Here is a 26,106-nt window from a genome sequence, read left to right as displayed (position 1 = left end):
TTTCTTTGAGTTGAGCAGACACCTTGCAGTTATCATTATCAAAACACTTTTCCTTATAAGAAAAAGAGAACTTTAGTCCATTCGATGTTGAAGAATGATGTCTGAGCTAATGAGACTTCTCCGTACTGGATGACAAGCATTTCTCACTAGAATGCCATGTTATCCATAGAATCTCTGATCTTTGGAATGTTGTAATACCTGAAGAGACGTGATTGCACTGGCTAAATTATGCAGTTGCCTTTGTAAGTCTCTGCTCCTAGGCTGCTTGGAGCCTCAGATCCTGAAAAGCAGGAAATTGTGCATGTCTAATATCCACATATGGTGCCTTGCAGTGAAACATGTGACAAAAAAGTATCGAGGAAAAATGTCCTTGACAGTGACAAATGGTAAATGCCTCACCTGACCATAGCTCCAGCTTCTAGTCTTGATGTCATTGAAGTCTCCATAAAATATAACCCCGATGTCATTCAGGACATACTCTTCTCTTTCTTTATCATCATCCAGATACACAGCATCCTCTGTGTCAGAATTTAAACATAATGACAATTACCAAACCAGACTGTTTTTATAGACTTGTAAGTGTGTTCTGGTCCTAAACTGCAATTTAATCAACTAAATGAAAAAAAAATGTCTTTTGTTTCCACTAAAGAGAGCTCATTTCCCAATATGTAATTTCAGCAATGGTGAACCTAATCAGTGGCCGAGATCAGCATGTAAAGGATGGCATTTGTCAGCAAAATGCTGACAAACTCTGGCTTTAAGTTCCAAGCAGCACAATTAAATTGACATGTCTCATTAAACATTTTTAGGATTCTGGGACATCAGTAGTTTCAGAATCAAAATTCCATGATGCAGATATGAATCTATAACACAGAGCGAAGAATAATTTCCAAGCTATTAACGTTAATAGAAAACTAGCCGAACTGAAATGATTTTTTTTTTAATTTTTTTTTCAACGTTTATTTATTTTTGGGACAGAGAGAGACAGAGCATGAACGGGGGAGGGGCAGAGAGAGAGGGAGACACAGAATCGGAAACAGGCTCCAGGCTCCGAGCCATCAGCCCAGAGCCCGACGCGGGGCTCGAACTCACAGACCGCTAGATCGTGACCTGGCTGAAGTCGGAGGCTTAACCGACTGCGCCACCCAGGCGCCCCTGAAATGATTTTTAAAACAAGTCTGGGGCATATTAGAATACAGCATGGTCTTTCATGCCTGGTGTGTGTGGCCCATCACTGACAGGAGGAGGCAGGCTGGGGGGTCATCTCCTATCAATGAACAATCCTTTGTGAATGTGTTGGTAAGTGTGTATGCCTGACTGGCCTGCTGAGTCAGCTTCTTCCATCGCAGGGACTTTTCTTCCCTGTGGCTATAATCTCAGAAAGGCCATGCTCCCCACCTGCATACTTAGTAATCAGCCTGGTACTTATTCCCAGGCCAGGTATGAAAGCGTCAAAAGCATCATTAATAAAGGCAGGACAAAACAGATATAAGTTACACTCAAGTCAATTTGCATGTCTGGAACAGGGGCATGTTTGATTCTGATTGGGGACATGACTTATTATGTTTCTCCAGCCCAGGTCATACCTGCCACCCCTATTACCTTTTGGGGACTCTTTCCTCCTCATTCCATGATAAGACTTTTACCACTCTCTTTGGAGTGGTTGTCAACTTGGCTGCACATTGGCATCATCTGGGTAGATTCAAAAACTGGGTGGATTCCTCTTAGAACTCTAAATTAATTAAATCAGAATCTCTGGGGGTAGGGGAGATCCAGGCATCAGGTGTTTTTTTCTTTTCATTTAATTAATTAATTAATTTCACACATCAGTGATTCTCATATGCAACCCAAACTGAAAACAAATGCTCTAGCCCTTTGTTATCAAAAAAATTGTTGAAAGACCAGTGGCATCAGTGGCACCTGGAAGTTCATGAGAAATCCAGTCTCAGGCCCCAGCTCAAGACCTACTGAATCAGAATCTGCATAGTAACAACACCTGTAGGGGATTTACCTATACATTAAGGTTTGCAAAGCACTGTTCAGTCCAACCAGCTTAGATCCCCATTCTGGGCTACATTATAACTTTGCTTGATTCTTTGGAGAATCCTTGTTCTTGTCTTATCTCCAGTACTTTGTTCTACCTTCCTCTTTCTTTCTTCTCCCTTTTGCCTACTATTTGCCTGGTTTCATGCAACTGTAAAAAAATATGCACACACACACACACACACATACATATTTATGTGGATACTAATATCCCATAAACTGCACACATTTAAAGTGTACAATTTCACAATCGAAATAGTAAACACACCCATCACCACAAAAATGTCCTTAATGTCCCTTTGTAATCCTGCCCTCTGGATTCTCTCTCTGACCTACCACTCCTGCCAGAGAACCCCGAATATGCTTTTGGTCATTGTAAATTCATTTGCATTTCCTAAGATTTTATACAAAAAGAATCCAGTGTCTACTTTTTGGGGGTTCTGGCTTCTTTCACTCAGGCTAGTTATATGAAATTCATCCATGTCATATGTGTCAATGGCTCATTCATCCCAAAGCCATTTCATGTTTCCAGAACAATCAGAGTCACATGACAAATGTGCTACGGGCTTCCCTCCACCCTGGCAGATGTGAGCTCTGATGCTTCATACAGGCCTTCCCAGGTCTGGAGGCAGAATGCCATGGTTTTACAGCAATCTCCAATTAGGCAAAGGCCCCTAAACTGAAATGAGAGCTTCATTTATTTCCCAGTGGAACAAACCAGGGACAGTACATAAAGGAGTGCCAACGGAGTCTGAGGTCAATGTTTCTGAGTAGAGAAGCACAAAAGAACATGTTTAAAAGAAAATAACATGAGGGTGTGCTTGAAGGGGCAATGATCATTTACATGCGAAGTCCTCCACCAGATGCAATCAAAACATCCTGAAAAGTAAAGGCCACATTTGTTTTCATTCTTTTATGATAGTGGTTTAACTGTTGTGACCATTGTAATGATAACGTTGTAGTCAGATGGGTTTCAAATGCCTATTATTGAGACCGAAATCTCTTAAGATCACTGAGGTCTAGAAGTGCCATTTGGGAATGCTTTTTTAACATGTCATTACAATATGAGATGTTTATGGCCTTGTCCTATAAGCTATTAGAAACTGGATTGTATTATAGAGCCACTGTAATTTAAACGATTGATATAAAAATAGATTAATGGGTCAAAATAGAGAGCTTAGAAATAGATGTTACTATATGCATGTTTCTATGAAATTAATATGTGGTAAAGAAAATATTATAAATCAAAGAAGATGACTGGAGTGTTTATTAAATTCAGCTGAGAAAATTGGCTGTGTGGGAAAGGTAAATTTTCTGTACATCAAAATAACTTGAAAATTAATTTAAAATCTGAATTAAAAAATAGAATGCATAGGAAATTTAAAATAAAAATTTAAATTATTAAACAATAAGTAAATAAAAACTTAAAAAAAGAAAAAAATAAATTGAATATTTGGTTTCTAGATGAAAAAGTTTTATACAAACAAAAATAATATAAAAGGTAAAAAAGGAAATAACTAATGTGGTTTTTTAACATAAATATAAAACTTGAATTTCAGATGCAATAAAATTTAAAGTACATAAAAAACTAGAGAAATATGTCCAACAACAGGAAATGTTAGCATATTTTCCTTATATGTAAAGAATTTCAATAAATTGATGAGAAAGTCATAAAGTGCATTTAAAGTCAGCAAAAGGAAAACCAGTTCACAGAAGAGAAAATGCACATAGAAAACAAATGTATAAAAGCAATTTTAACTGAGTAGTAACCCAAGGACTGCAAAGGTTTACAAACAAATTTTTATCCACAAAAAATATAATTTCAATCTATTTTCATTCTTCTACAGATAATATTTTTTAACTTGACTTTAAAGTTTGGATTTTTCTTTGAAGTTTTGACATTTAAACAGTTTGCATCTAGGTGTGGGTCTTTTTTTTTTTTTTTTTTTTTCATTTACCAGGTTTGATGCACTATGATCCTTTATAGTTTGACAATGTAAGTCTTTCTTCAGCTTTGGGAATTTCTTTCTCTTTTATCTTTGACTATTTTATTCTTTTTATTTTTCTGCATTTTCTTATAATAAAGTGACCTTTAGGCAGATATTAAATTTTCCCGATGTCTTCCATGCCTCTTATCATACTTTCCTCTCCCTCTCTCTCTCTCTCTATATATATATATATACATATATATATCTGTATATCTATATATCTATATCTATATCTATCTATATCTGTGTGTGTATGTGTGTGTACACAAAAATATGTATGCAGTATATAAGAAAGTATGATAAGGTGCATAGAATATGTATATATTTTATTCCATATATTTTACAGTATTAGAGGTAGGAGCAAGAAAGAATACCATCTCCAGAAGAATTGGGGAATTCCTGGAATAAAAAATGGTTGGATGAAGTCTGATTATCCAGGTAATGGGCAACTATAGTAAGGCATTGGGAAGATCTCTATATACTACTACAGAGGGACATCTAGGATCTCTTGTTAGATTAAAAAAGTGGAAAAATATGTATATAGAAGGGAGATAAATAGGTAAGTAAGTAGATACATATTTATATAAATACACATATGTACTTACATTTTTAAATGTAGAGATAAGCCAAAAATTAACAAAGTTATTATCTAAAGTGTAGGAGGGAGGGTTGGGAGTTAGACTTTCTTTCTGAAGTATCTTTATTGTTTTGTAATTTGACTTTGAGGTTATGTAAATGTTTTGTAAAGTTATAAAATGAAACTAAATAGAAATAAAAGACAAAGCAGTTTCTAAATAAATGAAGCCAAAATGAAACAAATGAATATGACTCTAATAGATTAGTGGCTTTGAAAAAAAGAACTATTTCAAGTTACTTTGGTTTTATTTTTTAATTAATTAATTAATTAATTATTTTTGAGAGAGAAAGAGAGAGGCAGAGTGTGAGTGGGGGAAGGGCAGAAAGAGGAGACACAGAATCCAAAGCAGGCTCCAGGCTCTGAGCTGTCAGCACAGAGCCTGCTGCAAGCCTCGAACTCATGGTCTGCAAGACCATGACCTGAGCTGAAGTAGGATGCTTAACCAACTGAGCCACCCAGGTGCCCCTATTTATGTATTTTTTTGAGATAGAGAGTGAGCAAGATAGCACAAAAGAGAGTGGGCATTTGTGCATGAGTTGGGGAGGGGCAGAGGGAGAATCTTAATAAGGCTTCATGCCCAGTGCAGAGCCCCATAACTTAGGGCTCAATCTCCCCAGGGTGAGATCATGACCTGAGCCGAAATCAAGAGTTGGACACTAAACCCAGTGAAGCCACCCAGGTGCCCCATGTTTCAAGTTACTTTATTTAAAAAAAATATATTTTGAGAGAGAAAGTGCACACAAGTGAGCAGAGAAGGCGCAGAGATAGAGAGAGGGGAGGGAAGGCGAGAGAATCCCAAGTAGGCTCTGCACTGTCAAACACAGAGCCCTAGGCACAGCTTGAATTCCTGAACCTTGAGATCATGGACCTGAGCTGAAATCAAGAGTCGGATGCTTAACTGAGCCATCCAGGCACCCCTCAAGTTACTTTAAAACAGAGTAATTTTACTATATATCTGCCGTAGAATATAACATAAAGACAAGAAAAACTGTAAAATAAACAAACAAAAAAAGAGAAAGTAAACTGTTTTAGTAACCATGTTGTTACTGATAATATTGATATTGTTATTTTGAAATGAATATGATATAAGCAATCATTTTAATGGCATTAGAAGCCAAGATTTGCAGGATAAGAGAAAAAATACATAAGTAAAATCAAAGAAATGGAATTTGAAACCTCATACTTTAATTTCAAGCCACTTCTTACCTAGTATTCTTTTGCAAATCATTTTAGATTTAGTGCTATCTTTCCTCAATTGTTTTATTAATTTTTTTTAATCTGGAGGGAAGGGCATTCTTTTCTTTCTCTCTCTCTCTCTTTTTTTTTTAGTGACTTACAGGCATGCTCTGATGGTACTGCAGCCTTCAGAAATGGGTATCATAACTCCTGCTGTTGCAGACTAAGAGCTGGACCGATTTTGAATAAGAATGAAAGCATTAAAAAAATCTGACTTCAAAAAGAAATTTTTCTTTAAAATCTTTGTAAAATGGCTACAAGACTGACTCATCCTTGGAAAGCATCATAACTGAGTGAGGTTCACACGCTTGCTGACCTTCCCAGTGCCATCCATTTCTAGAAGTTCCCTATCTGCTTGTGCATCCTCTCTCAATCTTATATGCACAGTCTTTTTTTTTTGACTCCAGAGAAAGAAAAATGTATTGAATAAAGAAATTTAATACATAAAATTATTAAATAATTCTTTTAAAAGTGTAACTTAATCATGTCAAGGATAAAGCCAAAGAACTTGTCTGAAAATGCTGCCTGGAGCCTACTGTGTAAATGCGGGTGTTTTGTAAAATAATCTTGAAACTATATATTGACACGTGTTTGGTCGGATTGCATCAGGTTTAATTTGTTTTTCATTTGAAAATGACTTTAGCATTGATTCATTCCATGATTACCACATTCTTCCACTAAGAGATGTAAATCAGTGCAGTAATACTTCAGAAGTCTTAAAGAGTATGAACTTTGGGGTTAGGCGGCTTCTTTGTTTCTTCTCTGTCCATCCGTGTCAGTTAAGATATTTGTTTCTAAGAAATTCTTTGATGTTTTAAGCCAGAAATTAGTTTTGTAAAGCTATTTTTGAGTATAGTTTGTGTGAAGGAAAAATATTTAGCTTTGGTAATAACTTTTCCAAGCTGACCCTGCTCTAGCAAGATATTTTTCAGTGCTTTTATTTTATTAGATTATGTATTTTTTCTGAAATATTTTGTAATAATTAACTTTTTTTGGTATTTGTTCCATATGAAAGGTAGTTGGTCTGTAATTAAATTGCATATCTAAAACCACTGTTAGTTTTGTAATTCAAAGTATAGGTAATTTTGTCCTAGTACATCATCATTCCACCTGCTGCTATAGCTGGGATCCCATTGATCTTCTAGCTACCATTCATTTCCTCACAGTTCACAAATGAAGAATGTGAAATTCAGTGAATGCAGTTACTAATCTTATCGGGGGGGGGGGATGAATCTCATTTCACCAAAATTAAATTGTATTTGCACTAAAATGATGATACAAGTTGATGGCACTCTCTGGAGTTGGAAGAACTCCTCACTTAAGACTCCAAAGTGGCTTATTCAGCTAAATTATAGGTGACTACTCTTCACTTTGTTCACCCATTGGGGAGTGTGATTTTTTTTAATGTTGAAAGGTGGACATTCTAACTGCTGTCAAATATCTCTGTTTTAGGAAGACATAACAAGAAAATTAAAAATATATATATATGAAGGGAGATACTGCTTATCTTTTCCCATATTTTTGTATTTATTCTTTTATGGCCTTCAAACACATTTTTGGAGATTTGCTTTTACCATGATTTTTCATCAACAAATATTATTAAGATATTTTTTTTCTATTTCTACTAGTCCCTGCAATACTATGAAGTGTTTCAATCAGAGCATACTATGATAGTCAGAAATCTAATTCCATTATAATAAAATATCAAATAAAAGGAATTTATAAAAAAATAAATTTAAGTTGAAAATATCCTTAATAGCTCATAATGCATTTTCTCTTTAAAAACTACGTTTTCAACTTCTGTCCACTGAAAAGAACTGGAAGAAACAACCATTGCAGTAGCAGTGAGTCTCTTGAGCCTAGATCATGGTCTCTAAGTATCATTCTTTTCTCTCCCCTCTCCTTACTAGAAAGTACCCAGGTTCCTTAAGAGACATGACTCATAACAAATCTGGGTCAAGAATTGTACAAGACCATTTTGAAATACTTCCTCCTACCAGAAAATAAAGAGGCTATTAAAGATTCTAAGAGTCACGACAAGGAATCAGAAATAAATTTGAAGGGGCATTCACTGTCCAAAAAGAAGACAATTCAAATATGAAAAAGAAGTCACTGCAAAGGATTAAAACACAAAAAATTTCAATATTCATAAATTTATAGTAATTTAAGAAATTCATTGGTTATCTTTGCAGGGTGCTAAAAACCAACTCATTATTCTGATAACTTAGAAATAAGGAAAGAGACACATATCTAGACTTCTTATATGAAAACTACCTCAAGGCAACAAAATAAGTGATGCTAATAAATGCAGAAGGAATGGTAAGATTAGAATATCACCATTTTTGCAATTGCTAATGAAATAATGAATCTAGGCTTTGTTAAATGGCTAGTGGGGAACTTCATAATGGATGGATAAGATTGACAAAACCTAATCCTATTGATAAATCTAAATATCACTAAAAAAGTGACAACCAATCATTATGTATCTCCTGATGGGATGGATGCCCTGAGAAGCATACAGCATGACTTACATAGTATTCTTGCTCTACCTTCCCAACCCCCGCCCCTGCCACAAAAAGAAAATGTTTCTCTTTAAGACAAATTTGATTGAGTCTCAGATCAAGCTAACTGCTTAACAGAAAATACAGGGGCTACAGAAATGTTACATAACATCAGGAGATAGCCTAAGATGTGGCAAAATCTTGATAATCATTGAATCTGGGAGATATATAAATAGATATTTACTGTACTATTCTTTCTATTTTTGAGCTTGTTTGAAAACTTTAATAATAAAAATAAACCTTGCCAGAGGGCATAAAAGAAAACTTGAATAAATAAGAAAAAAAATTCAAAATGTTTCTAATTCCTGTAAAGATTCAATATTGTAAAGATATAAATTCTACTCAAATTAGCTGATATAGTCAATGAAAACCCAACCAAAATTCTACTCAGATTTTTTGAGAATTCCACATTTTAAAAGTTCATCTAAAAAGGCAATGTGAAAAAATAGTCAAAAAATAAAATGTTGAAAATGAAGAAATATTGAGGAACTTTTCTCACTTTGGCTCTAATTTATCCATTTCGGTATCCATGCCCTTTGCCATGTAACCAGTCATCCTATCTAAAGGTAGAACATCTCCCTTTTTAAAATATTTATTTATTTATTTATTTATTTATTTATATTAATTTTTTTAACATTTATTTACTTTTGAGAGACAGAGTATATATTGGGGAAGGGCAGAAAGAGAGGAAGACACAAAATCTGAAGCAAGCTCCAGGGTCTGAGCTGTCATCACAGACCCTGATGTGGGGCTCAAACCCATGAACAGTGAGATCATGACCTGACCTGAAGTCAGACGCTTAGCCGACTGAGCCACTCAGCTGCCATTAGAACACCCCCCTTTGGACCTTGGAGGTTACTTTGGCTAAAGGGTGTTAGTCGAAGTGATGCAGGCAGGGGTTTGAAATGTGCTTGCACACTTGACCATACGCTCTTGCATTTCTGCCATCATCATGAGAAAAAAACTGTCCTAGCAAGCCCACTAGTCACAGAAGGATGAGGGACATATGGAGCAGAACATCTATATAGCTGTGTGGTGAGGAGTGGGACCTTTCTGGCTATTCTCATCTGAAGCAGAGCTGGCCAGTTCAGCCCAGCTCAACCACAGACAAGTCCCGGATCCATGAGAGAAAATGCTTGCTGTTATAGACATTTTCTGGTCTACATTTAAAACTTATTGCAATCTTTTTTTCTTTTAGGTCGATTTTATTTATTTTGAGACAGAGAGAGCACACGTGTGTACACGAGTGGGGGAGGGGCAGAGAGACAGGGAAAGAGAGAGAATCCCAAGCAGGCTCTGCTCTGTCAGTATGGAGCTCCACGCAGGGCTCATAAACCATGAGATCATGACCTGAGCCAAAACCAAGAGTAGGATGGCTAAACATCTGAACCACCCAGGTGCCTCTTTCTGGTTCTTTCTTATATAACAGTCATATATATATATATATATATATATATATATATATATATCATTACTATGCATTACTATGATTACTAAAGCAAAGTTATAATGAAAACTGATTTTGACACAGTAATAGAAAAACATATGCATAGAGCTAGATGTATATTAGATCTTAGTAGATGATAAACATGGCATTAAAATCAACAGGTAATGATACATCTGATCAATAAATGATATTTTGACAACTGGCTATTCCTATGGGAAGAAAATTTCAGTAAGCCCTTTTTTTGAACTAATAGAAAATTTGTCGATAGATTTAAAAGATTCATGTACATCTCTTCCTGCCATCCCTTAACTCACCTAAATTGTCCCAGATATGAACAGGTCCATAAATGCAATACTCAATCAATAAATGTATTTTAAAAAGTTCAACTTCACTAATAATTAGAGATATACCAACTAAACCATGAGATGTCAATATAATACCATATTTTGCCTATAATATTAGCAAATATTAAAACAATTGATAACACCTGGTGTCAATGAAGGTATGAAGAGAAGGATATTCTCTTGTACTAGGGCTTTATTATAAACTACAGCAGTCTTTTTAAAGAGTAATTTGGCTGTATCTAGGCAAATTTATTTTTTTAAATTTTTTTTAGCGTTTATTTTTGAGACAGAGGGAGACAGAGCATGAATGGGGGAGGGTTAGAAAGAGGGAGACACAGAATCTGAAACAGGCTCCAGGCTCTGAGCTGTCAGCACAGAGCCTGACACGGGACTCGAACTCACAGACGGCGAGATCATGACCTGAGCCGAAGTCGGCCGCTTAACCGACTGAGCCACCCAAGCGCCCCATCTGGGCAAATTTAAAATGTGAATTGATTTTGACCAAGCAACGACGTTTCTATGTATTTATTCTACAGAAATACATTTGTTTAACATCTATGTGAAACATTCAATACAGCATGGTATGCTATAGTGAAAATAGGAAGCAATCTAAATATTTGTAAGCAGGAGACCAAATCAATTATGGTACAACCACACCCAATGGTTATTAAAAAGAATATGTATGTACTGATATAGAAAATTCTCCAAGATATATTATGCAAGGAAGTAAAATATAGAGTAACATGGACAAACAATTCCACTTGTGTTTTAGAAAAACCCAAACTCTATAGAAATATATACTTATAGCAAAGTATCCAGACATTACACACAGTTAAAGTTGGGTTTTCTGTGGAGGTTCTCAAGGATCAGAGAGTAGGTGAAAAGGAAAGTTAATGTTTTACCATATATATGACTACATGTATATATTTGAAAAGGGTAATGTATTCAATTATTGTCAATTAAAATTAAATCCACTCAAAAATGCATCAAATGCATGGAAATACACCAAAGTGTTTGTGATATGTAGATCTCTGAGTTCCTTTTATGCTTTCATTATTTTAATTTCTATAAGGCTTTAATCATCAGAAAAGAGTTAGTTTTGAAACCTAAAAAAATTTTTTTTTAAAGTTTGGGGTGCCTGGGTGGCTAAGTTGCTTGAGCATCCAACTTTGGCTCAGGTCATTATCTTGCGGTTTGTGAATTCAAGCTGTACTTTGGGCTTGCTGCTGTCAGTGCAGAGCCTGCTTTGGATCATCTGTCCCTTGCCCCCCACCACCCCTCCCGCCCCTCTCCTGCTCACACTTTCAAAAATAAACATTTAAAGAAAGTTTTTAAAAAGTTAGTTTTAAATGTTGCATTTAAGTGAAGTTATTTAATAAGAGGTTAAGATCAACTTTCTTTTTTTTTTTTTTTAATTTTTTTTTTTTCAACGTTTATTTATTTTTGGGACAGAGAGAGACAGAGCATGAACGGGGGAGGGGCAGAGAGAGAGGGAGACACACAGAATCGGAAACAGGCTCCAGGCTCTGAGCCATCAGCCCAGAGCCTGACGTGGGGCTCGAACTCACGGACCGCGAGATCGTGACCTGGCTGAAGTCGGACGCTTAACCGACTGCGCCACCCAGGCGCCCCAAGATCAACTTTCAAGTACCAATTTTTCTTCTTATTAAATACCATCATATAACCATACTTTTTCCTCCTTTAAGTGTCCCTGCACCCTTTTCTTCCCAGCACAAGCTAGATTAAGCCTTGTTGGCTCAGTTTCCTGTGGATGCTGTAGTTAACATCCATTCATATGGAGATTATTCTGTGATTTAGTTATTAAATGAAAATGTATGTTTTTAGTATTTACCATGTGCTAGGAACTTTCTGAGTGTGGTATAGAAACCAATGAACTCGTTAAAACTCATAATGTCTCTGAGAGGAAGGCATCATTTTACAGGTGAGGAAACTAAGGAAGAGTAAGTAAAGTATCTTTCCCAGGGCCATAGTGCTGGTAAGAAGTGAAGTCAGGAATACTGTCTCCCAGGTAGACTGTGACTCTTGGGTCCAAGGCATCAGGTCTCTGTATCCCCAGCACAGAGTGTCTGGGAATGTGGCACAATGAATATGTCCTGTAAGATTCAGAGGTAGGGACAGATATCTGGAGCTTAGAGAGTGAGAGAAGAAGAAAGTGAAGGATTTACTTTTGGGCTTTGGGTTATTATTGATGGGCACTTATAAATTTAAATGGCAAACTATGAATAAGGAGGAGTTCTGAGCTCAAGATTAGGCTACCCTTTTCCTTCCAGCAGGTGAATTAAATCTCACCTCACAACCGGAAGGCATAATCATGAATCCACAGCAAGGCAAGGAAGTCAAGTGGGAAGCCTTGATTTTAATTTTAAATTTATTTATGATTTTAAAAGAAGATTGAAGGTGGAAAGCGGTGCTTTCTTTCCCCCATTTTTATTCAGATCTGTCACTTTAAAATATAGTTGTCCAAAGCTAAGATAAAAAAAAATTACATCACCATGGAAACTCCAAAACACTCCCTATGTTTGATAGGCTAACAAAAATAAGAAAACTTAATCATTTGTCTCTGGAGATTTCTGTTGTTGGTTTTGGGGGGGGGTTATATTTACTTTTTAAAAGAAATTTTAATATGCTTTAGAGGCATAGGAGGTTTTACCAGATCCTGGGGTGAAAATTGGTTCTCCACCTTAGTAAAATAGAGAATGCTACTAAAAGTAAAAACAGTGACAAATAACTCACTATTCTAGAAACCCATCAGTTTGAACTGTTAGCACGTGTGTGTGTGTATGTTTGTATATAAGTGTAGGGATTGGAGCTATATCTCCCAGGTAGGAGGAGGTAGGTCTAAATAGCTTATAGAGTTAGCAGCAGCACCAAGGACTTACTGACAACCTCTTGATCCTAAGTGACCTCTGGCAAATAAAACTCAAGAAGAAAACAGATTCCACGTGGTGTCATTGGTGAATGTGGCATGATACCTCCATCTGCCTTACCCATAGCTCTGCCACCAGAACAGACCTTCAACATGCTTTGTAAATAACTTTCCAGGGTGACTAATATGAAGCAAGTAGTAAAGAAGAATGATCTCATTTATTTTACTATTCCTTTGATGGGAATAATGGAGCAATTAAAAAAAAAACAAATACTGTGGGCTGAGAAATTTTGGTATTCATTTATAGGGCTGATTTCAGGCCCCCTTGGAAATTACCACTCACCTCCCCATACCCAAAGAAAGTAGGAATTTATAACAAACAGGTAAAAATGAATGCTAAGCCTATTGATTTTAGTATCTGTGTAACTTCTTTGGGAGAAGGAGGGCTATTCATCACTGCCTGAGCTGAAAATTTCCTTTTGCTTATTTACATGCTATTTTAAAGTTTAAGCAAGTCCCATTTCCAAAGTCATTAAAGTCAAGCTCCACAAAGCGAACTCAGGGATCAAAGAAAACTACAGTGCCAGGAATGCTATCATACAAGTTCTCTCCCAAAAGACTACCTACCAGCTTAAATCAGAGTTTGGTTTTGTTTCTGATCCTTCAGAAGAAATAATAGCTCAGTCCCTTCAAAAGGGCAAAATGTGTCACCTTTTTAGAGAAGAGAGTAATTTTAAGTGAGGGGATTAGGAATAACTTTTACTTGCCTCCTCTTTCTATAAAAGCTGAGCATCACTGAAGGAAGAGGGAAGCCATATTGGGTGAGGGTAATCACTCTTCCAGGGACTGGCTTCATCTGCAGAGCAAATGTGACTCTGGGTTGGTGTCATCATGATACCTTTTCCATCTCAAAGTAGATCAGAAGGGGTGGTGAACTCCAGCAGGCTCTGCACTCTATAGGCATGTTAAGGAATCACTTCCCATCAGGAAATAGTAAATCACATGAAAGAACAGCATTTCCAGAGCCTGTGCTTTTGTTTTTCTTCCCAGGGAAGGCTCCAAAGCCACTGTCTTCCTAAAATGATTCAATATAGACAATTTCAAGGCCTGCCTTTGTACCCATTAAGTCTGGAATAAAAAGAATCCATGAAACACAGGCAAGTAGTTCCTCAACAATTGGGTCCATTTCGTTCCTTGCAAATACGTTGCATTACATTACAGCTCAGACAAGCTTGGGAAGTTTACTTGATTTGTGCTAATTTGCTAGTTTTGCTGGTTAAGGACTTTTCAGGGTACTTAAATATCTTCAGAAGATAGACTATTATTCACAAAGCAGTTCTACAAAGAAAATGTCAGAGTTTTGTTACTTAGCACATATCCTCAAAGGGAGTCTGTGCCCTTGTTGGCATGCTTACTTTTTTTTTTATTTTTTGCAAAGAAAACTGTCGTTTGATCTTATAGCTATCAACCTGGTTTTATTTTTATTTATTTATTTATTTATTTATTTATTTATTTATTTATTTTTCACAGCAGGACTTTCCAGTGTTGAAAATCATAGAAGCTTCCCAGCTGGCACTTCTTGTTACACAAGATGGGATACCAATGGTTCTGGTTTTCAAAATAAAAGAGCTTATCCTGACCACATCAGAATATTCAAGTTTTGGCCCCAAGCGTGTTTCCTAATTTTCTACAGGACATTGAGAAATTTATCTAACGCCACAGAGTCTATTTTCTCTCTTGAAATGTGAGGCTCATAATTCTCTTCCTTATTCCCAGAGTGGCTGTTATCAATTCAATTCAGCACACATTCATTGAGCATGAACTTGGTGCCTGGCACCATGCTGGGCTGAATGAGAGAAGAATCCTATTTTCTTTGCTACACGAGGCAGAGAGATACCGGCTTTGAGCGTTCTTTGAAGAGTAGAAACAACTATGCACAGAAAGACTGGCAGATGTTTGTGATTCTGGATTAGACCCTCTCGAATCTGCTCCTTCCAGAAGCATCTCATAAACACCTTTGGACCTTGATTCTGGAGTCATCTGAATGTCATCATAAAAAATGTCTACTGCAAATTCCCTTCTGACCACAATGCCATACCGAGTAATACTCACTTGGTGGAGAAAGGATGAATAAGCCTCCGATGTTTCAGACACTTGCAAGAGTGATGTATGCTATTTTATTAAATAGAGGTTTTGAATAAATAAAGGCTTAAAATTTTCACATAAGCTTTAATAAAACTTCATAAGGAGTCAATTAAGCAACTATCTGATTGCTATTTGATGCAAATACTATCAAAGAGGCTGGGGAGGGCACAAAGATAAGCTACTGACCCGTCTCTTCCCATTTTCCGACTAGGCCAAGTGCCCCATTATATGATTTGTTGTGCTATGACTTATTTTAGTATTTTTTCACAATTGTAATTCATGTTTATTAGTAATTCATTTGTGAAATCTTTGTGGAAGCTCTATAAGGTCAAAGATTGTCATCTTTTTCACTGCCATATTGCCACTGCCTAATTCAACATTGACCCTTGATATTTGTGGATGAATAATTAATATTGTTATGCTACGCATGAGTACTTCTGTTGTCATGGGGAGAAAAATATACCATCAATATTTGTGGATTGATGGATAATGGCTCTAGTCTGAGGGCATAAATTCTGAGACCCTGAGCACAAGGGACTCCAAATAAAGGGGTGTTGCTCTTTCTTACTCCAGGAATACCAGATCTGGTCCATTACTACATTCTGTACTGAAGGGTCTAAAAGACCATGTATAATTACAAAGTATATAGTGTAAAAAGGAATGTCATAATAAAATAGAAGCTGGTCATATTTATTTACTGTGTGTTAAACGTATCCAGATATTAGAAACTTATTGATATCTTTACACCAAATTTAATTGATTTCTTTGTTTAAAGGAAAATAGAAAAGTCATATTGAATAAAAGGTCAGAAATACCAGATGCTAATTTGGTGTCAGATGCTAAGAGAGAGAGAGAGAGAAATATACATACACTGTGCCCACAAATTCACTCCCACACACACCATATATGTTTTTGACTTTCTTCAAGATGGTAAGGTGTGAAATTACATTTACAGCTTATCTGATGGTAAGTTCAGTGAACCTAAAAAAGAATTTAGTTAGAATTATTATGTCAATGCAGTAAACTTTTATTAAACATTAGGTATGTACCAGGCACTATGCTAGGTGCTGGGATACAAGGTTGAATGAGGGAAGGGAAAATCAGCAGTGGGGAATGTGGGGAGAAACAAGTTACTAAAAGAAGGAAGACTCACTGGAAATGATTGGTGTCCAACCAAACAGAGCAATCAAATACAGACCCTGAGTACTAAGAACAGGTATGGCACACCTAAATATTTTAGAACACACTATGTGGCACTAATGCTAGACTACCAATCTGGAACACCCTGAATTTAAATAAGGAAATACATTCCATTATACAGAGCTCTTGAGCAATTAGAAAAATAAGATGAGTTCACAATAAATGCCCAACTCATTTCTGCTGCCTTTGTGAGTACAGTTTTCTCTCCAACAGCCTGGAGAAGGGTTCCCTCATGGAACGGATCTGAAGCCTGGTTACCACTATTAAATTAAAAAAAAAACTGACCAATAACTCTCCCTGCATCCGCCCCTGCCCTCACTAGTGTGGTATTGCTATTGATCCCCATTAATGATTTAGTGATTAAGGAGAATAAATTGCCTATGAATGCAAAGCAAGCTGAAAGGCCCCCAGGAACCCAGCTGAACATTCTTTTATCAGTAAGTACTGTATGTGCCTGTAATTTTCAACCCAGTGTCCTAAGCCACCTTGGGACGTCACTTCCACATCAAATGTGCTGTGTTTTCAGCATCTTGCTCACCATGCTCTATTTTGTCAACTTCTGATTTCCTCTTTTCTTATCTTTTCCACTTAGGCAATGGCTCTCTTTTTACCTACTACCCAATTATCAGACAATATTTCTGTGAGTCCCTTGTTGTGAATTAGCACATGCAAGCACAGAACTGGTTGGTTGTCAGGTTACAGTGCATTTGGTTGTGCATGAGGTGCATCACTGGATTCCTTTTTTGGATTTTATACCTCGACTTCCAGGCTGGGAAAACCACCCAGCAAGTGACGTGAGGAGGTGACGTCTTTCTCCCATTCCATAAAAATTCCCTTGGAGACCTCTGTGAGTATTAATATAAGAATGTAAAAGGGTATTATTTTAAAAACTGGCACCAGAATTTTTCTGGAGGGAATGGTCTTGGGAAAGTGTGTAGTCCCCAAAAGTCTCATTGTTGGTGGAGCCCAAACAACAAAATTTAAAAAGCCTGCTGAACTGCTCTGCATGAGAAAAGAAAGACAATCTGCTCCCAAGAGAGGATGCAAGAGGAATTTGGAAACAAGGAGGAATGGGAGGGGAAAGAGAAGAGGCAGTAAGGCGAGGAGAGACTGGGATTGGGTTTGGGGAGGAGTTGGTGAAATTTTACGCGGAGTAAGTACACTCTCCTACATTTTGTCATTACTGTTTTGTGATTGGTCTGTAAACCCATGGTTCTGTAAGTGTGGTCCTTGCCCAGCAGCATGAGCATCCCTTGGGAATTGGTTAGAAATGCAATTCTCAGGCCCCATCAGACATACTCAATCTGTGGGTACTGGGCAGAAATGCTTTGACACGCCCTCCGGGCCATTCCAATGAGCTCCAAGTTTGAGAAGCAGTCAGTCTTCCCTCCTTTCATCCTCCACACCAAACTGCAGCCAATGTGTAGACACACAAATGTTCTATGTGACCTTTTTTGATGTTTCAGAGGCAGCACAGATGTTGGCACTGGGAGAAATCAGATTCTGGGAGGTGGAGATACCAGCAAGGATATCCCCAAGTAATTTGCAGACATGTTTGGACATTCACAGGCCAAGGAACTAAGGCAACTGTGGTGGTTTTCCCTGTGTTCTGGGGAGCAGGGAGGACCCACCTGTATTGTCCCTGGAATAAGCCCGCTTCCCACCTCCAAACTCTCAGACCTTCTCTATCAAGCCTCCAATGCTCCCCTCCTTGCTTCTGGTTCTCAGCAGATGACTTTGCTTTTCACATTGCCAGGAAAAACAGAATCACAAATGTGAACAACCTCATCCTCCTTCCACTGAATCTAGAAAAGTGGCACACTTCACCCATATTCCACGTTGTTCTTGTCACAGTGGAGGATGGACAGCTCTACCTATCAAGGGCTCTTCACCTGATCCCTGGCTCCTACCCAGTCAAGGATTTCATTCCTTAAGTCAGTGCTTCTCAACCTTGGCTTTAAAAAATCACCTGCAGGGGCACCTGGGTGGCTCAGTTGATTAAGCATCCGACTCTTGATTTCGGCCCAAGTCATGATTTCATAGTTTGTGAGATCAAACCCCACATTGTGCTCTGTGCTGACAGGATGGAGCCTTCTTGGAATTCTCTCTTTTCCCCTCTTTCTCTCTGACCCTCCCCGCTTCATGCTCATTCTCAGTCTTTCTCAAAATAAGAAAATAAACTTAAAAAAATTAAAAATCACTTGCAGACTTTTTCAAAAACCCTAAAGCCCATGCTACGTGCAGACCAACCAGGAAGTCTGAGACATCTTCAGGTGATTCCAATATGCAGCCAAGGTTGTGGACCACTATCCTCTCTCTGGGCAGTAAACTCATCTTTTCCTGATTTGTCTCCATCTCCAGAAAATTGTGCCTACTCTATGCTTAAAACAATTCTTCATTGACCTTCATATCCCACCTCTGTTTTGCAGAGAGTTTTGCAGAAAATGGCAACACCTGTTATCTCCACTTTCTTACCTCCCATTATACTGTAGCCAGCACCTATCTCTCTGGCTTCTGTCCCCATCACTGTGGTAAAGAAATCTTTCCAAGTTCCCCAGCGACTTCCATATTTCCACAATGTATGGCCACTTTCTGTCCTTATCCTATTTAACTCATCAGCCGTATTCCAAAGAACCAATTGCTGTTTTCTTGAATTAATCAATCATCTGGCTCTGTGACACCAGGCTCTTCTGATTTCCTTTAACCCCCTGGCTAATCCTTCTTGGTCTTCTTCTCCTTTGTCTAGACTCTAATTGTGGATGATACTAAATCCATGTTTGTTCTTTCTTTAAATTTCCCTGCTAGCTCCTGATAGTGCCCATATTTACATACCAACCTCACTCATTTCCTTGGAGCTCTAGATTCACTTATTCAAGTGCCTACTTGATGTTTTCACTTAGATATTCCACAGATATCACCAAATTAACACTTCTAAATATAATTCCTAGTTTCATCCCTAGATCTTCCTCTCCACTTCCCTCAGTCTTCCCAGCTCTGAAAATGGCACCACCACCAACCTAGCTGGTCATATACCAGCCACCTAGAGCTATTCTGGACTTTTCCCTTTCCTTCACCTCTCATGATAACCCTTCTGCAATTTCTGTTCTAAATCTAAAGTAGATCTCCAATCCATCCCTTCCTCCTCATCTCCACTGCCACCACCATAGTCCAGTCCATCCATCATCATCTTTGTCCTGGGTCACAGCTTCCAAATTGATCTGTCTAGTTTTATTCTCACCTGCCTCAAATCAGTGATACCTAGGGAAAGTCCCTCTGCTCCTTTTTTGTAATGCAGCATCAAGTTCTGGGGCTACATTATCTCTGGACTAGGTGACTCCTTCTGAACAGGGAAACCTGGAAGTTGCTCACCAGGGATACAACTGAAGACCAAGGCAGTGATCAGGCAGTAGAAAGTTATTAGACTCTACACCTCCTGAATAATTCTCCTATAAACTCAATACATCAGGCATATGACTAACCCTTTTTATCTCTGGAAAACTGGCAACATAAGTTGAAATGGATGTAAATACGTACCCTCTGATACACAGGTGGTATAATCCAGAAAATCTGCAAACATACCAAATTTGGGGTAAATCGTATCATTTTATAAACCCCTAAGGGTGCTGGATAGTTACAGGAAGTTATATGATTTTCTTTTCGTAATGCAAAGAAAATCAGTATCAAATTCCTAGTTTATTTGTTTTACAAATAAGAAGTTTTGAAATGCAATTTTTTTTTTTACAATTGGCCATCTCCCACATACTCCTCCATTTCAGTCTCCTTTGCTAATTCCTTGCCAATTAGACCCCCCCAAATGCTGGTGTCCTTTAGGGCTAGATGCTATATCTCCTTTCCTCCCTGTATTTCCTCCCTATGTTCAGATTTACATCTCCCAGATTTGCATCTCTGATTCTCATCTTCAGATTCACATATTGAAATACCTACTTGCCATTTCTGCTCAGGCATCTACAGTTATGTCCAACTCAACATTTTCAAAATCTTAGTTTGTCTCTACAACCTCACTCCCCTCATCTCTATAAATAGCACGGCATCCCCTCCATCACAGAATGTTTTATATCTGGTTGACTAGATTACTGTAAATAGGAGTGCACCTTTGAATGGCACATGGCCCCAGTAACATCTCCTATTACCATCAACCTTGGACATCTGTCTCATAGATAGGATTATCAGGGACAAGATGATGGGGGTGGTGAGCAGGGAGTATAGGATTAGCTCAGTGCCATCTGCCAATGACATTGGAACTGAGAATTCAAAGAAAAGGGCAGTAGGATCCAGATTTATGTTATATACGAGTAGACAACATTGCTGTTCACTTATTATCTACCTGTAAATGCAGCTCAACCCTTATTCAAATGCAACTCTCACAAACAATGGTCATTCAAAATCAGCAAAAAATGTAGACTTATTTGGGAAGATGTTGGAGAGCAATACACATGAAGTAAGATAATGTGATAATCTGTCCTATATCAGCTTTTATAAGTTTCATAACCTTATTTCTTAAGATCTAAAAGTGCGCTTTCTCCCCTTAATGCTGTTGCAATGTTTGCTTTTGCCTCTGGAACTGAAAATCAGCTCCATACCAAATATGAAGCAGGGGGCAGATACAGAAGGGCAGAGATGGTCATGGGGGGAAAATACTGTGTGTAACTAAGAAGTTTTTAAATGGAATTGGGAGAAATCCTTGGACTTTGACCTATTTTATTTGAATATAACTGGATTAAGCTTCTGTAACAGACAGAAAGGAATACTCCAAATAGTATAGAGATTAAGTTGCATTATATTAAACTAAAGTTACATGTTTGTACATCCAAAGTTATGGCTTATGAAATCTGCACCCACTCTTCATATATACAAATTTATGGGATTCTTTTAACATTTAGGCTTTCTGTTCTTAAATTAGGAAGAGAGAGAAGTTAGTTTTACTATAGGCAAGATCAACTTTATCCTATTTTTCTGAAGCCAGATTATATAGATCCTAAGAGTTTTGAAAGTCAAGATCAATAAGCCTATTTTGTTTACAGAGTAATAGCATATACACAGAAGTGACACCATCGACACATCACTCCACAATTTAACTAATTGTGCAACTTCAGGCATTCCTCAATTATGTCCTGGAAAAAATGTGTAGCAGCATTAACTTCATATACACAGGTTTTGTCCTTATATACATTAAGGACAAATTTCATAGTTTTTTCTGTCTTTCAACAATGCGAAACTGTGTGTATAGCAAAGGGATATATCTTGTAGAATAATTCTGCTATCCTTCCAAAAAGAGATATACTGGAAAAATATGAACTATTTTTTTTTTATGAGAAAAATGCTTGCCCCTTCCTTACCTTCACACCAAGGATTGAAGAGAATGTATGTGTCTGTTTCTGGGTTTCGGCTGGTGCGGAGAACGCCGTAGGGGGTCCAGACAGCAACATACATGCGGAATTTCCCCACAATGCACTCTGGAGAAGACTGGATGGACAGCCGGACAGACCTGTCCTCTCTCATGACAACTTTGGCCCCCCACTTGCCTTTCTGCAGCTGTGAGACGACAGGAACTGGGATGTAGGTTCCCTTGTTCTCCTGAGGGTAGCGACCTGTGGGAAGAAGCATTGAGATGATTTCACAAACCATTTTTGTTCTGACTCTGTCATCTTATGGCTGAAGGCTAAAATAATTAATTAGACTTGAAATCATAAGACTTGGGTATGAATTTCATTTCTGCTACCAAGTTGCTATGTGATGTTAGTTGATTTTCTGAACTTCTTTGATGCTCTGATTTGTCATGTCTAGATAAAAAAAAAGAATAATGATAATTACAGGAATTTTTGCTCGTTGGCTAGTTGATGAATTCAAATAAGATGTAGCAATAGTAATTTGGGATGCAAAAACATAACAGAGCTTATAGGGTACTGTGAAGTTACCATTGCCTAAAATGCTGCCCTCTAAAAAGTCAGAATTGCTATTTTAGGGAGATAGGCAAATGTTTTTGGGTTTATTCTGAATACAATTTGTTATATTACCTATAACAGGATTATATTTATAGGTTACACATGTAGCCATTTTCACATTCAACTGAAACATATGTTTATTGCCAGTCTCATTAGTGATTTAGGCTTATGTCATGGGCAAGAATTCAGGCTCCAGAGGCAAATTATCTAGATTTGACTCTTGGCTCTGCTACTTCCTTACCCTGGCAATTTCTGGCAAATTACTTGGCCTTTACAAATCCCTATTTCCTTCTCTGTTTGTTCATCGGTACATGAGGAGAACAATACTACCTAAGGATGAAATAAAATAACGCATGTATGATGCTTTGCCCATAATTTCTTATGCATAACCAATCTCAGCTGTTACTTAAATAGAAAACTAAGATCCCCCAAAGCAAGGGAATTAAAAGCAAAAATGAACTATTGGGACCTCATGAAGATAAAAAGCTTCTGCACAGCAAAGGAAACAATCAACAAAACTAAAAGGCAACCAATGGAATGGGAAAAGATATTTGCAAATGACATATCAGACAAAGGGCTAGTATCCAAAATCTATAAAGAGCTCACCAAACTCCACACCCGAAAAGCAAATAATCCAGTGAAGAAATGGGCAGAAGACATGAACAGACACTTCTCTAAAGAAGACATCAAGATGGCCAACAGGCACATGAAAAGATGCTCAATGTCTCTCTTCATCAGGGAAATACAAATCAAAACCACACTCAGATATCACCTCATGCCAGTCAGAGTGGCTAAAATGAACAAATTAGGAGACTATAGATGCTGGAGAGGATGTGGAGAAACAGGAACCCTCTTGCACTGTTGGTGGGAATGCAAACTGATGCAGCTGCTCTGGAAAGCAGTGTGGAGGTTCCTCAAAAAATTAAAAATAGAGCAATAGCACTGCTAGGAATTTACCTAAAGGATACAGGAGTGCTCATGCATAGGGGCACTTGTACCCCAATGTTTATAGCAGCACTCTCAACAATAGCCAAATTATGGAAAGAGCCTAAATGTCCATCAACTGATGAATGGATAAAGAAATTGTGGTTTATATACACAGTGGAATACTACGTGGCAAGGGGAAAGAATGAAATATGACCTTTTGTAGCAACATGGATGGAACTGGAGAGTGTTATGCTAAGTGAAATAAGTCATACAGAGAAAGACAGATACCATATGTTTTCACTCTTATGTAGATCCTGAGAAACTTAACAGAAGTCCATGGGGGAGGGGAAGGAAAAAAAAGAGGTTATAGAGGAAGAGAGCCAAAGCATAAGAGACTCTTAAAAACTGAGAACAAACTGAGGGTAGATGGGGGGGTGGGAGGGAGGGGAGGGTGGGTGATGGGTATTGAGGAGGGCACCTGTTGGGATGAGCACTGGGTGTTGTATGGAAACCAATTTGACAATAAATTTTATATTAAAAAATAAATAGAAGACTAAGCCTCAGGGCATTTTACCATATTTTTAGGCTCATCACACTTTATATATAAGTTATCTCAGTATAAATGTATAAATGTTATTTCTCTTTATTGCTGTCATTTTAGACCAAATTGTTATTTCATGGTGTTAACCTCAAAACTAAATTTCACCATGGACTCCTGAAAAACATGAAGGTGACAGCATTTTTTAGCTTTTTAGCTTATAGTTTAATTTATAGTTTAGTTTACAAGATAATCAAACATATAGATATTTTAAACTAGAGCAAATCTTTCATTTACAAACTTTTCCAAAATGTGTTAGATATTTAATTCTTCATGACTTGAAGAAAAATACAAATCAGGCTACTAAGTCTGTAATTTTTTTTTGATTGCAAGCAGAAGAATCTTTAAGAGAAAAACCTATTTACTTTGCTTTATAGAAAACATGCAGAGGATTCTACATTAAAATGAACAAAACCAACGCTTCATTTGGGCCTCTCCAGTTACTGAGGTCTTAAAGGATTCTTTGGTAGGCATATTGTCAAAGACAGCATTCTAAGGAGGAGGTTGCATAAGTTAATTGCAGTGTAATTTTGTGAGATACTTAATCTTAATGAAAATAATATTCTACCCAGTGCAAGCTAGGGAGAAAGATTAGAACCCCAGTGCTTTGCTATGTGTTAGGGGTTATCAGTTAATCACCACTCAGGATGGATATTATCATAAATTCAATAAAGTTTTAAACATGGTTTGCTGCCAAGATGTAACAGTGTCGAGGTGGTGTTCTTGGGAATATATGGAGCTTAGTCTATGGGAATCCTGCTCATAAATCCTGCCAGAGCTGCTTGTTCCAAAGGCACCTCCATCTCTGTATTTCCTGGATAGGTTCCTCTTTGTGCCTGCTCAAACTGGGGTGGTGGGGAGGCTGAGGCTGCCGTTTTCTCTGAAGGCGTTGTTGCTCCCTGGAGACCCCATCACTACTGAAGAGTAGACATCAAACACAATTTCACCAGCTAAGTGGAACCATAATTCATTCATTACAGGGGCTCCTGGAAGCTGTTGTCACTAAATATTGGCTTGGATTTAGAATACACAGTATCAAATACCATACAAGCTCAGTAAAAATAAATGTTCAGAGATAAAATCTATGTGACAATGACAGACTTAAGTTTTGTAAAAACAAACAAACAAACAAAAATGATAAAAGGAAATTTAAAATGTATTACATAAGAATGCTCCTTTAGGAGTATAGCAATGAAGTAGGAGAATGTCTCTGAAGCCATGTACTGTGTGCTGTGAGCCTCAACTTTGCACTAACACCCACTTCTGTTAGGAACATTGAAATAACTAAGATGATCACTATTTCCATTATTACACTTGAAATTATGATTTTGAAGACTCATATTAATTTTTTAAGGTTTATTTTATTTTGAGAGAGACAGAGAGTGCATGTGAGTAGGGGAGGGACAGAGAGAGAGAGAGAATCCCAAGCAGGCTATGCACAGTCAGCACAGAGCACAATGAAAGGCTCAAACTCATGAACCACGAGACCACGACTCCAGCTGAAATCAAGAGTTGGATGCTTAACCCACTGAGCCACCCAGGTGCCCTAAGACTCATATTAAATTTTACCTATCAAATTCATGGCATAAAAAAAAAAAAAGTAAAGAAAAAGAGGAGCCATGTTTATTCTTCCTGGCTTTGAATGCAGTCACGACCTAATGTAAAGACTAATTTGTTTGAACATTTTTCATTCATGCAACCATATCCCCTACCATGTGCTAGACATTATTCTCAGTACTAGGAATACAACAGTGAACCAAACAGACTCCTTTGCTCTTAGAGCTTGTAGTCTATGGAAAAAGCCAATGCTTGCACTGTTTATTACATGCCTGTTACTGCTTTATTCCTTATATCAAACTATGAGAAGGAAATTATGATCATCATCCTAACTTGACAAATCAAGAAACAGGGCCATTAAGCAATCTGTCCAAGTGATGTGGCTGGCAAGTAGCAGGCTGAGATCTGAACCCAACCAGTCTGGCTTTAGAGCCTGGGAGTTTAATCACTAAGCTGCACGGCAGTTGTATGTGTAGAAAATGCTTTGGAGCTGGTGAGAACTATGTTCAGATTCTGACACCACAGTTCACTATAGACATCCCTTTGGGCCAATTGCTTAATTGTGAGCCTCCA

At 37.6% G+C, this 26,106-nt stretch overlaps 1 protein-coding gene across 1 annotated transcript in view; it reads right to left on the bottom strand.

The window, feature by feature from the left end:
• The window catches only part of F13A1 (coagulation factor XIII A chain), a 163,846-nt gene that overhangs the window by 94,446 nt on the left and 43,294 nt on the right, over positions 1-26,106 (bottom strand). Inside the window, exons 4-5 of the mRNA XM_047860279.1 lie at positions 21,846-22,097; positions 400-518 (exon numbers count right to left, since the gene is read on the bottom strand). Of these exons, the coding sequence (XP_047716235.1) occupies positions 400-518; positions 21,846-22,097 (371 nt within the window). The remainder of the gene's footprint in view (positions 1-399; positions 519-21,845; positions 22,098-26,106) is intronic.

Source organism: Prionailurus viverrinus, chromosome B2, assembly GCF_022837055.1.
Source record: "Prionailurus viverrinus isolate Anna chromosome B2, UM_Priviv_1.0, whole genome shotgun sequence".
Taxonomy (NCBI): Eukaryota; Metazoa; Chordata; class Mammalia; order Carnivora; family Felidae; genus Prionailurus; species Prionailurus viverrinus.
Note: the sequence above shows the minus strand (reverse complement) of the source record. Positions and strands in the feature narration are given on the sequence as shown.